This window comes from Plasmodium malariae (genome assembly GCF_900090045.1).
Source record: "Plasmodium malariae genome assembly, chromosome: 11".
In the NCBI taxonomy this organism is placed as follows: domain Eukaryota; phylum Apicomplexa; class Aconoidasida; order Haemosporida; family Plasmodiidae; genus Plasmodium; species Plasmodium malariae.
Genome location: NC_041785.1, coordinates 657,557 through 672,709, shown reverse-complemented (window position 1 = coordinate 672,709; position 15,153 = coordinate 657,557). Strand labels below are relative to the sequence as shown.

Sequence of the window (15,153 nt, the reverse complement as noted above, 5' to 3'; positions counted from 1 at the left end):
AGAATATGCTTCTTTTTTTTTTTTTTTTTTTTATTGTCTAAATCCATGTTTTTATTTCTTTATTAATCTAAATAATCCATAAGTATGCGTATCGTTTTTATTTTAAAACAATTAAAAAAAAACAGCAAAAAAGCATTTATTGCTTATTCTTTTTATTGAAAGAAGTATAAATACGTATATATATTCCAATATTATCCTTTAATGTGCTTATATCTACATGTTTATGTGTACTTGTTTATGTGTACTTGTTTATGTGTACCTGTTTATGTGTTACATGTTTATATGTACATGTTTATATATACTTATTTATAAGTTTTTTTATTTTTAATAATAATAACATTTGTTCCCTTACTCAATTTTTGTGCTTATTTTTAAGTTTACCTAAAACCTAAAAAAATACTGTGTTATTTATATATGCTTTGTATAATAACAATATTACTTCTTTTTATTAAATATATTTTATTTTATTTTTTTGTGTATTAAGAAATGCGGAAAAATGCAAAGAATTTCTCGGAAAAAAAAAATCCGATTGAAGCTAAAGAGGATAAGTTTGTCTTTTTTTTTTTCCGAAGCAAAACTAATTATTCTTCTCATTTAATGTTAATAAACAATATTTCACTGCTTCGTCATTTTGTCACTTCCCTATTTTTTTATTTGTTTCCAGTCTGCTGTTTTGTCGCTGTTTTGTTGCTGCTCTTTTTGTTAATCCTTTGAAAGTATTTGATTTTTTGCACTATCGTCTTTTACTTTTTTATAAGAAAACATTTTCGTCGTATAAGGTATAAAAGCAAAAATTTATCTGTAAAGTATGTCATGATTAACGTAATTAAAACAAACAAACATCAAATAAACATGCATACTTATTTTTACATGTTGTGTGCGTGGTTTAATTATATTCCCCTTTTCCATTTCGTTATATTATATATAAACATGTTACAAATTTTCCTATTTTAACATATTTTCATATTAGTTATTCCTTAATTTCAAATATAGCACTTATTTGGATACATATACATTTATTAATATAATTAAAATTGTACATTTATTTATGGTATTTTATGTAAAACTTATTATATTTATTTCATAAATGTAACCATTAAATAATTTTTCTTTCACTCATATACGAAGAACAAAATTACACAAGCTTGAAAAAATAACAAAAAAAATTTTTTTTTTATTCGTATTCCAAGGCTCTAAAGGGGCCTAAAGCTGAGCCTATGACTACAATTATCTCACTATTTTTGTCTCTTCCTGTATATACATACATATATATATATTTGTACGTATCGACGCATGGATAACCATGTTCTTGCACTTTTTTTGAAGAAACATTGAGAAAGTCCTTTAGAAAATCGATCTAATTTTTAATATGCCAATTCACCTGATGTCTGATTTCCTACTAATCTGTTATTTTACAAAATAAGGAGTATTCATTTATTATAGGTTACAACTAGTTAGTATTAATTAAATATTTATCAATTTCCTCTTCACATTTTTTCATATATATTAAATTGGAATACTCTAAATCGATTAAGAAGGAAAAATAAAAAAAATCATTTGTTTTTACGGAACTATTCTGTTCAGATGAATTAATATTCCTGTCCAGCATCTTGTTATCAGTTGTTGAAGAATTATTATATATATTTTTTACTTGCACGTAATTTAAATTACCTCTATTTTCTTCATCCCTTATTTGTAAAGAGGTCATATCTGTTATTTCTTTTTTATCGAGTTCTGTCTTTTCATTTTCACTCTCATTATTATTTTCCATTTTATTAACATCTTCATGTTCCCTTTTTTGTTGTTTTCTTATTATTTCTTTTAATATAATAAAATCGTTATAATAGAAGGAGGTGTAATATGTGTAAGACGGGGGTATGTTTTTAATAAAATCGTGTAAAGTAATCTTAACTTTGTTCATATTATCATATATTATATTTGATAAAATAATTATATTATTTTCTTTATCATTTAAATTGGTAAATATGGAATCATTTTTTTCATCATAATTACTTAATGGTTCTAAATGAAACAAAATATCTTCCAAATTTTTTAATATTTCCATTAATTTGTCACCCACTGCATCTAATATATTGCAGTTAGTAATCAGTATTTTTTCACTGTTCATGTTTTAAAAAGACGAAAAATAATTCAAATGAACAAAATAGGCAAATCATTTAGGGGAATAGGATACATTCCTAAAACTTGAAAAAATGGAAAATATGTAAAATACTGTGAAGCAGGGGATGAAAAAAAAAAAAAAAAAAATTAGGTCATAAGGAGTGAATTTATTATCATGAAAAATTACAAACAATTGAAATATATATATGTATATTCCATAGAGCAGCACAACGTGTTAATTATTGCTGAAATGAGTATGACTCTATATATAAAAAAAAAAAAGATTTGTAATATTGATTATCATACGAGAGCTAGATATATATATACATATGTATGTATATTATAAACAGCTTTTTTTAAACCATAAACCATTCTAATATGTGAGCAATGTTAGAAAAAACCAAAGAAAAAGAAATTTTTTCATGACAAATGTGGAAGGGAAAGTTATTCATAGGTAAAGAATATTCTTAAAAAAAGAATAAGTATATATGCGTTTGAATTTATTCTTATTCGTATTGGGATATACATGTTGGTGAAAAAGTTTCTAATGCCAAATTGGATTTAAAAAAAAAAAAAAAAAATTTTACTCTGAAAAAATGAGGATATGTCATAAAATAGAACACAAAACAAAAATAAAATAAAATAAAACAAAATAATTAACGGTAAATCAAATTATATAGTAGTTAAACTGGAACATACCCGAGAAAACCAAAAAATGAAATGGTGATAAGCCAAAAGCCTTTTTTTAAATTAAAATATAACAGTATTCAAAAAAGATGATATTGATAAAAGGAAATAAAAAATAAGGCAACATAATACAGTACAGTACAATAAAAGACCGTACAACACTGGTGTAATAATGCAGTAATGCTACAAGGCGGTAAGCAAAAGAGAAGCAAACTAAATATGCGCCATATTAGATATACTCATATTTTGTGTTAACATCAGGGGATATATATGTATACATAGACATATGTGTATCGTATATATATCTTCATCTATTATAATTAAAGATGGTGCGACACCTCTTACTATTTTTCATACTTCTAATAACAGAAGGTATTTCTAAGGAGAAGATTGTAAGGGCTCGTAGAGCTTTTACAACAAAGAGGGCTTTAAATTATGATAAGGGGGGAAATAAAAAAAGCTATAAAATGTATTACATAAGGAGTTGTAAAAACAACAATGTGAAATATAGAATAATTGAAAGAAAAAAGAAAAATGGAAAAATACATATAAGAATTTATGGTAAGGATCATAGAAACCCATATTTAGCACATGAGTATGCAAATAAAATAATTGAAAATAAAAAATATGAAGTGGGTAAATTACTAGAAGAAAATTTCGAAGAAAATAATCCATTACAAATACGAATGAAGTATTTGCAACATACAATGAATAACAAATTGTCAGAATGTTTAAAAAGGAAGAGCACTGATGAAAAACATAGACTGTCAGTAGTAGCAGACATAAAAAGAAAAATATTTTGTAGTGTTACGAGAAAAAATAGTGGTTTAACAAACGAACTAGGTGTAGGAGAAATAACGGGGGAAGGAAATGAAAAAGGAAAAGATAATTTTGATAAAAATATAAATTATGTTTATCAAAATAATTTTCTTAATTTAGCTAATCCTGGTCAGGTAAGTTTAATGTTACATCAAATAGGTTTTGATGTATTAATAGTTAATATTGATAATTTATCAACAGAAGGAATGTTAAATGATTTAAGTGAAGTTATTAAAAGTACAAGAATATTATCTAGAAATACTAGACCAGCAATAGTAGTTGATGATGTAATAATTCATCCTATTCAAATTGCATTGGCAGTTGAAAATAAAGCAGATGGAGTAATTTTAAATCTTTCTTATTTAAAAAATGATCTTGAAGACATGTTAAATTATTGTGTTAATTTAGGTACCCAAGCTATTGTTGAAGTACATGATTACAATGATATATATTATGCTACGCAATGTGGGAGTTATATTCTTATGATAAATGAGTTTGACTTTTTTAATAATCATTATGAATATAATCATGCAATAAAGGCTATAAGTTATGCGATTCCTGAACTAATTACTATTGCTAAAATTAATGTGAATGATATAAGTTATGTAGAAAAATTAGGTAGTTTAGGTTATGATAGTATATGTCTAGAAAAAAAGCTAATCGATAATGATTTAGAAGATTTTGTTCATGCATGTAAGAGCTGGAATGCTCCTCACAAAACCTTACTATATTTGAATAGAAATAATTATTTAAAGGAATTCCTTACCTATAAAAATGATGTACCAGGGGAGGAAAATCATAAAGATATTACAGATAACTTAAAAAAAATGTATGATGATAAGAATATACCGAATAACTATTCAAACAAGCTTTTAAAAAATTATGAGAAAGATTTTATTGATGTTGAGGAAGATGGTGAAAATGGGGAAGGAAATAATCAAAAAAAAGGTGATGATAAAAAGGAAATCGAAAAACAGGCAAAGGATAGTATACTAACCAGTGATGAAAAGCAAATTGTTAAAAATTTTAAGAAAGAAAAGAAGAAGGAACTAATTCTTTTGAATCAAATGAAAGAAATTGTAAAAGAAGTGGATGAACAGTGTAAAAATTATGACTCTCTTTCAGATGATGAAAATAAAAAAAAAGAGAAAAAGTTAGAAACACTTTTAGAAAATTTTACAAAGTTAGACAGAAATTTCTTAAGAGGCTTTTTTTCAGACGAAGAGATAAGTAATATTGAGAATACCATTAAGAACGCTATACAACAAAAGAATAAAATAAAAAATGGAGAGGAAAATTTCGATAATAAAGATTTTACAAATAATATGAACAGTATTCAAAATAACGGAGTAGACGATCTTGATATTCATAAAACAACGAAAGAGTTTTTTGATAAGAAAAATTTGGAAAACAATAATCTATTTGATAACAATTCTTCAGACGATTTTTCAGATGACACTTCTTCCAGGGGGGTAAATTCGCAGTAGCTTTTTATTTTGCTTTTTGGTGGTCAACTTAAGTACCTTCAGCATTCCAGCGTTATATTCTGTATCTGTTCGTCTTTATTTTGTTATATACTTTTTTATTCCTTTATTACTCCATTTTTATTGTGCTATATTTCGTTATATTCTTTTTCTGTCATATTTTTACTTTGTTTTCATTTTACTTTTTATTCAATTTTTTTTTTTTTTTTTGTGTGTTACACTTATGTTGTATACATTTGTCCTACACGTTGTACTACTGATTTGGCATTTCCCTCCTGCTTTATCCATAAGTCCAAATGTTCTAAATAAATCCCGTGTTATGCAAAAATAACGTGAGATTTTACTCTTCTAAAATGCTTTCTAGACTTTTTTTTTTTTTTTGTGGCATATTTCCTATTTGTTTAGAATCGTTAGATTTCCATCCTTTTTTTATTGTAAATTTTTTAGAGGGAGTTTTTTATTCATTTTTTTATGCACTTGGTTGATCTTTTCTTCCATATTTATTTTGCTTTATTAATAATTTCTGTTTTTGTTTAATTAAATTTTTTGTATAAATGGATCATTTAAGACATACTCTTTTCTTATTAGTTGAAAAGCATTACATATATGAAGCTTTCCCTAAGGCATATATTAAATTCTTAAATTTCTATTTTTAATTGACTTACAACGATCAGTTTATTCATAGAAATGTTAATTCCTGCAGACGAGGGAAGTAAGAAAAAAAAAAAAAAAAAAAAAAATAATGCAATTGTGAAGAAGTATACACAAAGTTAAAGGAATTATAAGATTATAAAAAAAAAAAAAAAAAAAAAAAGGATGGGTTATATAATTAAGTCTATTTTATCAAGAGTTTAAAAAGGAATAGGAAATTTTAAAAATACCTACTCTTGAATATGATATTTACAATTCTTATGAGAACAACAATGTAATTTTGTGATAAATGTCGCAAAAATTTATTTTAGTTTCTCCAAAGAAATACTATTTTAACTGACAAAGTATAACGAGGACCCATAAGAAATAAATTTGAAACAGGGAAATTTCTGAAATAAAAATATAGCGCTTTTCTTGCACGTCTGCACATGGAAAAATAAAGCATACATAGGTATATATTTATATATATGTGTACATTTATGTGCCTTTACTTTTGTAACTTTGAAAAGGCAATAAATATCTGCTATAAATTATATGTGTAGAAAAAGAAAAAGAAAAAGAAAAACATGCTATATATACACATGTACATCCATTTATGCATATACATATACATACATATGTGGATATATATATGCACATCCACCTTCATTTTAGGAATAGACAGCATTCACAGACCTTCAAAAAAATATCATACTTAGTTGAATAAAATACCATTATGATATATTTCTATCTAGTTATTATAATAGTTATCCAATTAAGAATATGTAAAGAATATAAGTTCAAATATGCTAGTAACACAGAGCTATTGGTAGAAAGGGTTAAAAGAGGGAAAGAAGCATTTGATGAAATATTGAAAGCGAAAAGAAAGGCTGAAGAAGAATATCAAAAGAAAAAAAAGAGAAATAAGAACTACGCAGAAAATGAAGGGAGTGGATATAGTGAAGAGAATGAAGACAATCAAGATAACATATATGTACAGGAAATAAAATGTTATGAATATGTACTAGATCAGCTAAATAATTTAAATATGTACAACTGTAATGAAATAAACGAAAATAATAAATCATTACTAGCCTTAGCTAAAACGAAATGTATTTTTGTTAAATCAACAAGAAAATTTCCAGATGAAAAAATTGGTTGTGAATTAAATACAAAAAAGTTAAACAAATTACAAATATATTTATATAATAACAATTTATTTGATCAATTTCAAAATGTGCATTTTGCTAAAACGTTAAGTTTAGATGAATTAAGAAAAATTGAAAGAATAGAGAATCCATGTTCTATTAATGATAACAAAGAAGAGTATAAAGTCTACCCAAACAATAAAAGAGAAAACTCATATATAAGTTCAAGTAAAGGGGAAGTATATACTTATGATAAGAATAACTATGACTATAATACTTTTGTGCCACGGGAAAGCATATTCGATGAAAATGCCAATATAAAAAAAAAATTATGTGAAAATTTAAAATATAAAATTATAACAAATTGCACATCCACTAACAACATGTCCGATACTGCTTTTCAAATTTATCACGCTGAGTTAAACCATATCGATGATATTTGTTTTTATATACAATCCATTGAGTGGAACAAACGAACAGAAGAAAATGTAAGGCTTTTCTAAAATAAACTTAAGCGGATGCACTTGCACCTTCGCATATACACATGGATGTATACGTATATATATATGTGTTTATATGCATGTATATGAATGTATATATACGCATGTCTATTCAGACGAACGTTTAATTTCTCCCCCCCTTCATTTTTACCTTTTTCATTAAAAATAAAATGAGAAAGATTAACAGGCTAGCAGAAACCTCTCTATACATAACCAAACAGATGACAACGAATTTAGAAAACATGAAATTAATAGAACACGCTCAAGTAAAACAAATAGAAAACACAAACAGGTAAGTGAAAAACATATATAATTGTTTATACATAATGTATGAGCATATTTAGACGTATAGAAATATTAATATTTTGCTTTATAATCCCTACTCTTATTCTTCTTTGTTTTTTACTGTATTTTTTTTTTTTTTTTTTTTTTTTTTTGCTTTGCTTGTTTAGATTTGACAGTTTTTTACAAGGCCTTAAAAATGACTTCAGCGAGATTATACAAATTTTATTAAAAATAAAATATCATCATGAATCTATTACTAGTAAACAATAATAAAAAAAAAAAAAACATTAAATACCCTTTTGCATATAACTATATTAAAATGGTTATTTTTTAAAAAATATTGTAGAGTTTGTGAGGGGATTTAAGCTGATTGTAATATATCTGTTCATCGCATTACTAGTTCTACTTATAACTTCACGCAGTAATGTGCATACCTGTAGGAGGAAAATTATTTTTTGTAAGAAAAGAATGAAAACCTTATTGAACGGACAGTTCATAAAAAGGAAATAGGACAATATATGTATTTATACATATATATATATATATAAATTTGTGTGCGTACGTATATGCGTCCATGTATGTGCTTATATGCATATATATATATATATGTATATGACTCACTCTGTATTTTTGTGCCAAAACACATATTCCCCTTAGGTGTGATTATTTGTTGTATAACCGAACTCATCTTCAAAAAAATAATTACTCTCATTAAAAAATACGTGCTCCTGAGAGTTAACGAGAATTTAGTTAATTATTCAGTGAAAGGAATAAGATACGTAAAAAGGATTTAAAAAAAAAAAAAAAAAAAATGAACTTGAAATTTATTGGATATTCTATACGCGTACATATGTTCATACATTATTGCACAAATTCATTTTATATCTTTTCATAATTATTAAAAATTGTCTATTTATCTTTATTTTTATTGATTAATACTACTTTAATTTTATTTGTTTTATATCTTCTTTTTTTTTTTTTCTTTTAGACTTTTGTGCTGATTGGTCTTAAAATTTTAATCACCACAATAATATCGTAAAAATTAGAAAATTTTATTTTGCAGTATTCCATTTTAAACTATACTTATTTATCATATAGTTTAAATTTTTGCTTCCTCTTTTTTTTTTTTTTTTTTGTATTTAATTGTTTGTTTATGTTTCTGTTAGATACCGGGAACCAGTGAAAATAATAGAGGAAGAACTGAGGCAAATAAAGAAACTTGTCGAAAAAAATGAACAACATCATAACACCTTTAGAGAATTAAAAAGACAAAACGAAAAAAGCATTCAAGAAATAGATCAAGAAACAGGTGCAGCAAAAAAAAAAAAAAAAAAAAAAAATAATAAATAAATAAAAGAAAAGAAAGAAGTATAGTTTTTTTGAAGAAAATTATTAGTAATTTTTTTTTCTTTTCTTTCTGTTTTTCCTTCATTACCTTAGTTAATGTGTTAAATTTATGGTTAAATTATAACGACTATCTTGATTCTATATATATGGATGATGAAGATTTCAATATAAGTAAAAATTGTATATGATATACGCACATATGTTAATATGTTCACTCTAATGTGTATATTAATAAACTTTATAATTAAATGTAAAAATATACTTATGCGTACATTCACTTATTCCTTTTATTGCTTTAATATTGCACCAAAAATTTCAGATTCACGCAGTGATTCTGAATATAGCAGCTCAGAGACTTCCCTTGCTAGCGAGGATTTTACTTCAAAGGAAATGGACGAGTACACGGAAAATGGACATACATCAAAATAGAGAAAAAGAAAAAATGCAATATATGAAGAAATATAAAATAAAGTTAAACAATAAGAACCTAAATAAATTACTGCCCAAACACTCATCATACCACTTCATCTTTATTTTATTTAGACCAAATGAAGAACCTATTGGAATAAGAATAAAAATGCTACATAGAAAAAATCGCCCAATGTTTTTCCATTATTTTCCTTCACCAGCAAATATTAAGGCGTATACGGAAAGCCCAATCTCTTTCAGTAAAAAAAATTTCATAAATGTGCCGGATACACATATACGCGCATACGGACTTTCCTATGCACATGCCATTGCCCACGCATATATATATATATATATATATATACATGTACACATACGTATATACATGATGTGTGTAAAAAGCTGCATGAGCAGTGAATTGGCCACTTCAAATACATACCCTTACTCATGCTTGTTCATTTGATTTCAGCGAATATTGTAGAGCACAATCATAATGAAAGAATGCGAATGAGAGAATTCAGAATCAAAAATTTCGTAATGAAATAAAAAAATAAAATAAAATAAGTACTAAAAGCACAAAAAGAGAAAAGAGGAAGGATATCTTTTGAAATGGTTCCTCTTACTTCTCTTTACAAGAAACAAAAACTGGACAAACTTATTCGAATTTTTACTAATTTTTTTTTTTAAATTAGGATACCGATGATAACACTAATAATAATGAAACAATAATTTTAGAAAATGATAACCAGAACACAACTTTAGACTTCTGTGATTTAAATGAACAAGATGTAAAAATAAAAAAATTTTACTCAGTTGAAGGTTTTTAAAAGTTTAGTTCATATAATATATGAACAAGAATAATTTTTCTGTATTATGTTCTTATCGTAGATAAGTGCACAAAAGCAGAAAAAAAAAGTTTAGTGTTAGATATAAAAAATAGCAAAAAGTGTGTACGTATAAAAATTCATACATATTCATATATATATAATATTATTTATATATTATTATGTAAAATTTACTGATGAATTCATTCTGCTTTAATTTCGATTCATTTTGAATTTGTAATTTGTACTTTTTTAATTAATATATATATATTTTAATTACAATAATGAAAGACGAAATGTCACAATTTTAATGGTAAAATGTATATAAATTTTTTTTTTCTTTTTTTCGCATTTTAATCATTTGGAACATACACTTCTTTATTTTTCTTATTTTCTTTCTTCTTCTTTCTTTTTCTTTTTCTTTTTCTTTTTCTTTTTTCATTTATTATTTGTCAAATACTTGTTTTATCAATATATTTATATAATAACAGTTTTCACTGTGTAAATATTATTAATAGGAGTATCGTTATAAAAAGTAATATTTACCTAGAAAAAGGCTTTTTGTTTTTTATTAAATATATAAGTTTGTGTGCGCAGGTGCATAATATATGTATAAAAATGCATACATTAAAAAACACAGTTATTTAGTCTATGTATAATTCCACGATCAGCGGTATATTTGGCTCTTATAGAATATGTCTGCATAATTACTAGAGTATGTAATTTGATGGTGTAAAACACTGAAAAGAAAATACCCTTTATGTTTAAAAAAGTGAATATACAAATATAATAGCATTATAAATCATAATCTGTTATTTGGTAAATTATTTATTAAACTACATAATGCATTGCATTCATTAAGAATATATACCAAATAAAACTTTCATAAAAATAATAATACCATGTTCACATACATCGCATAATGTTCATCATATTAAGATGTATAACGTTTAACTGCATATGTTAAAACCTATTTAGAGGAAAAGAAAAAAAAACTGTTATATACTCTGTTAAAGATATGTATATATTTGTTCTTTTTTTTTGTTTACTTTTATTCCCCCTTTTTCCCTATTTTTTTACGTTTTTATTATTATTTTTAGAAAGTTCCTATATCAATTTTTCGAACTTGTACTATTTATTGAAAATAAAGTTTTCTGTAATGAAAATAATGGTGTAGTAATTTAAATTTTTCCTATAGGTGTGTAATATAAATAAATAATTAGGCAAAATTTTTCTTTTGATATTACACCCTCTTTGATATATGATAAAAATATTTAATACTAATTTACACCCCTGCGTTTGCACAAAGGAATTAGTTCATGGTAAAAAATTAAAAAAAATATAAAATAAATAATATTTTTCTCTGAAGAATACTGTGATTTTTTTTAATAATAATGAAAACATTTCATTAAGTGCGACAAGTTTGTTTTAAAAACAATTTTTTTCAAAATAAAAATCTATATTTTTTTAGTGCTATATGTGCATAATTATATAATAACTTATAACGAATATATTTAAAAAAAAAAAAAATAATAAATAAAAATAATATGATACGTATTAGCACTAAAAAATTATGCTTCCGTGACCATCCCATTTTGTATTTTTTTTTGAATATATTTGCTTATCATTTATATTTTATTACTATTAACATTATTTATATTAATTTTTTTTTTATATTTTAACAATATTACTCCTTTAAAATGATGTAATGAAATGTAATGCTAATATTAACGAAAAGAAAAAAAAAATATGCGCAACAAGTATAATGCAAAACAAATTTTCTTTATTTAATTATTATTTTAGGAAGAAATTTTACTTTCGCAGTATTATTTGTTTTTAGTGAATTACATTTGTTTTTTTTTATTTTTAAAACTTTCTTTTTAACAGAAATTCCATATAATATATATATATAAGCGTACTACTAAGGGGCAAAGTATTTTCATCCATTTTTAATTTTTACATATTTTTTATTTTGAGAAAATGAATTTGAACTCAAAGAATATTGTAAACGTATCGATATTTTCATCGATAAATGCGTTGTATATATTACTATACATTTTCAATCAAACTTTTTTACAAGTTTTATGTACCTTATCCATTTTGTTACTTTTATTAAGTGGACTTCTTGTGTTTTTACAAGTACATAAGATTTCAGATTATAAGGAGACTGATAAATTAGAAATTGTATCAAAAGAATTAATAGAAGGATTAATAGTGTTTTTATATGATTTTATAAATGATAAATTAACATTAATAAGAAAATACCTATTGTGGACGAACAGAATGGAAAATGTAACTCTTATTATTATAATATATTCGATTGGAAACTTTTTGTCATTTGTAAATTTTAGCGTTTTATTTTATTTATTAACGTGGGCAATATTCTTATATAATTATATTAATAATGTATATATAACAAAGATACGTAAAATTGTTCACCCATATTATGTTGACATAAAAGAGCAAGCAAAATATTTATTCGATAATATACCAAAACTAAATCATATAAAGAAAAGCATTTAGTTTGATAAACCCATTGTTGGCTTTTTTTTTTTTTTTTTTTACGAACATTTACACCCTGGAAAAATATATCGAAAAGAGAAGTACAAGCTGGAATGCACGTGCGCTTATTAGTATATATCTATACCTGTATACGTGTCTTCATGTGTATATATATATAATTACACATATATACATAATATATACGTATGTGCATGGGGAGCTATGGATGCACACTATGGAAATGCTCAAACGTCAACCTTAAACAAAGGATGACGTCGTATTTAAGGCATGGTTATATAAATTAAGTGCAAAATAAAAAAAAAAATAAAAAAGATAAATTGTACAAGGTATGCTTGAAATATAAAATGTATACATTAATCGCATAATACATTAATACGTTCTTATATACATAGATTTATGTGTGTAATTTTTGAAACATTCATTTTTTGCAGTGTGGTTAAGTAAAAAAAAATAAAATATATATGTAAACATATATACCTTTTGTTTTGCTTTCTTTTTATTTTTTATGCTACGATGTAATTCATTATGTTTTACAGCTTTTTTTTCTTTTTTATGTATTTCATCTTTTTTTTTTTTTTTTTCTGCATATCTTTTTATTATGATCTTAGTAATATATATATATATATATATATACAAAATCATATGGCATACATATAAGAAAAATTTATGTTAATATAAATAAATAAAGCAAACAATATTTTTTAATTTTAGAACATTATAGAAAAATATAAAATCATTGTTGAATTTATTGATTATTACTAATTTTCCTTTTTATAAATGATTTAGAAACTTTATTATATATAACGCATTATACATTTTTTTTTAAATGTAATTTAAATATCATAATGTTTAATCTTTGTGCCCGCTTTGCGTTAACGAAAAGATAAAAACGTGTAAATTTAAAAAGGAATATAAATAACAACTGTTACATTAAATTAAGGAGAAATTGCAAATAGGTATATACACTCTCTTTTCTTTTTCGTTTTATGAAGAAATTATAAAGGAAAAAGGAATGTGCTGAGTTATTTAAAAGAAACAAGGTTACTTGTAAGAAATTGGAAAACTGCACATGAAAAGGAATGTTATGTGAATTTATTTATTTGTGTAAGTATATATAATACAATGTACATGTGTGCATGTACGTATATATATGTACGCGTACGTTTATTTTGCTTTTAAAAATTTTGGTGTTTCACTTTGATACAAGGTTGCAATGTACATTAATAAAAACAGCGCTATTTACACATTAAAGTAATTTTTTTCAAAAATACACCGTGATAATATGATTATAATATTTTTATTTAAATATTAAAGTTTTATTTCCCTTATTTGTTTTTCAAAAAAAGCGTTCAATGTGATATTTTCTTTTGAAATGTTATTATATTCAATAAGGTGGAAAAATATAAAGGCCTGCTAAATCTTTCTCTTACTAAATGCATGAAGCAAATACAACACCTGTACTACTTGTATACAATTGTTATTACAAAAAAGGAAAATATACCTTGTTCTTTTTTTCATTTTTGTATTTATATAAGGTATACCATATAAGAAAAATTTTTGTAGAAAAGTACTTTTTGAAAAAATGTATTTAATTTTTTCTCACCGGGCTTAAAAGGCACCTAGACGTTATGTATATATATATATGTGTGCATGTAATTATGCATATATTCATGACAGTAAGCATGTTCTATGTTTTTTCTCAAAACTTGTGGTATTTAAATGTAAACAGCTATATACTCATTTTGACTAATAATATTCAAGATTTAAGTACGCCTCCTATAATTTTTTATATTTAAAATTGAAAAAAATACATTACCTTAAATTTTTTATACTATATCTTGAATCTGTATGTTTAAAATTACCTATAAAATTGCAAATAGATTTTTTGCGAAGGTGATAATTTTTATTCTTTTGTTTTTATCCAGTTAGTACCATATGGAATAACTTCAAGTTTAAAGCACTATATACTTAAAATGATTGTATGCAACTTGTAAGCTTCTTTTACATATTTTCAAAAAATTACTTGATGTATAGAATCAAACGATTTATACATTTGCATAACGTCAAAGTTACGAAAAAAGGTAAAGAAAAATAACAAAACTATAAATTATTAATGGAGTAAACGTGAATTAGTACATTAATTAATCAGTAAGTATTAAACGAATTGATGACAGAAATATATATAGAATATTAAAATGTTAGTAAATAAAAGGTAATAAAACTTGTATATATTTGATATTGGAAAAGATATATAAGCACATATTAGGTTAAAGAAAAAAAAAAAAAAAAAAAAAAAAGGGGGGATAGAAAGGAAGAAAGAATGAATTTAGAGAATGAGAAAGTATACACATTAAAAAAAAATACATGAACTTGTGTA

General features: G+C 24.2%; 4 protein-coding genes across 4 annotated transcripts; 3 read left to right on the top strand and 1 right to left on the bottom strand.

The window, feature by feature from the left end:
- Positions 1-1,450: 1,450 nt before the first annotated feature.
- Positions 1,451-2,128, bottom strand: PmUG01_11022500 (conserved Plasmodium protein, unknown function; the record flags this gene model as incomplete). Its single annotated transcript, XM_029005868.1, has 1 exon — positions 1,451-2,128. One exon carries the CDS (start codon positions 2,126-2,128, stop codon positions 1,451-1,453), a length of 678 nt encoding a protein of 225 aa, XP_028862414.1.
- Positions 2,129-3,134: 1,006 nt separating this feature from the next.
- PmUG01_11022400 (conserved Plasmodium protein, unknown function) lies at positions 3,135-5,114 on the top strand (the record flags this gene model as incomplete). Its single annotated transcript, XM_029005867.1, has 1 exon — positions 3,135-5,114. The coding sequence occupies one exon, from the start codon at positions 3,135-3,137 to the stop codon at positions 5,112-5,114; it is 1,980 nt and encodes a 659-aa protein (XP_028862413.1).
- A 1,363-nt stretch (positions 5,115-6,477) lies between these two features.
- On the top strand, positions 6,478-10,256 carry GEX1 (nuclear fusion protein, putative; the record flags this gene model as incomplete). Its single annotated transcript, XM_029005865.1, has 12 exons — positions 6,478-7,377; positions 7,569-7,681; positions 7,842-7,933; positions 8,021-8,131; positions 8,332-8,453; positions 8,663-8,709; positions 8,841-8,983; positions 9,115-9,192; positions 9,341-9,419; positions 9,565-9,689; positions 9,899-9,963; positions 10,122-10,256. 12 exons carry the CDS (start codon positions 6,478-6,480, stop codon positions 10,254-10,256), a joined length of 2,010 nt encoding a protein of 669 aa, XP_028862412.1.
- A 1,977-nt stretch (positions 10,257-12,233) lies between these two features.
- Positions 12,234-12,776, top strand: PmUG01_11022200 (conserved Plasmodium protein, unknown function; the record flags this gene model as incomplete). Its single annotated transcript, XM_029005864.1, has 1 exon — positions 12,234-12,776. The coding sequence occupies one exon, from the start codon at positions 12,234-12,236 to the stop codon at positions 12,774-12,776; it is 543 nt and encodes a 180-aa protein (XP_028862411.1).
- Between the last annotated feature and the right edge of the window lie 2,377 nt (positions 12,777-15,153).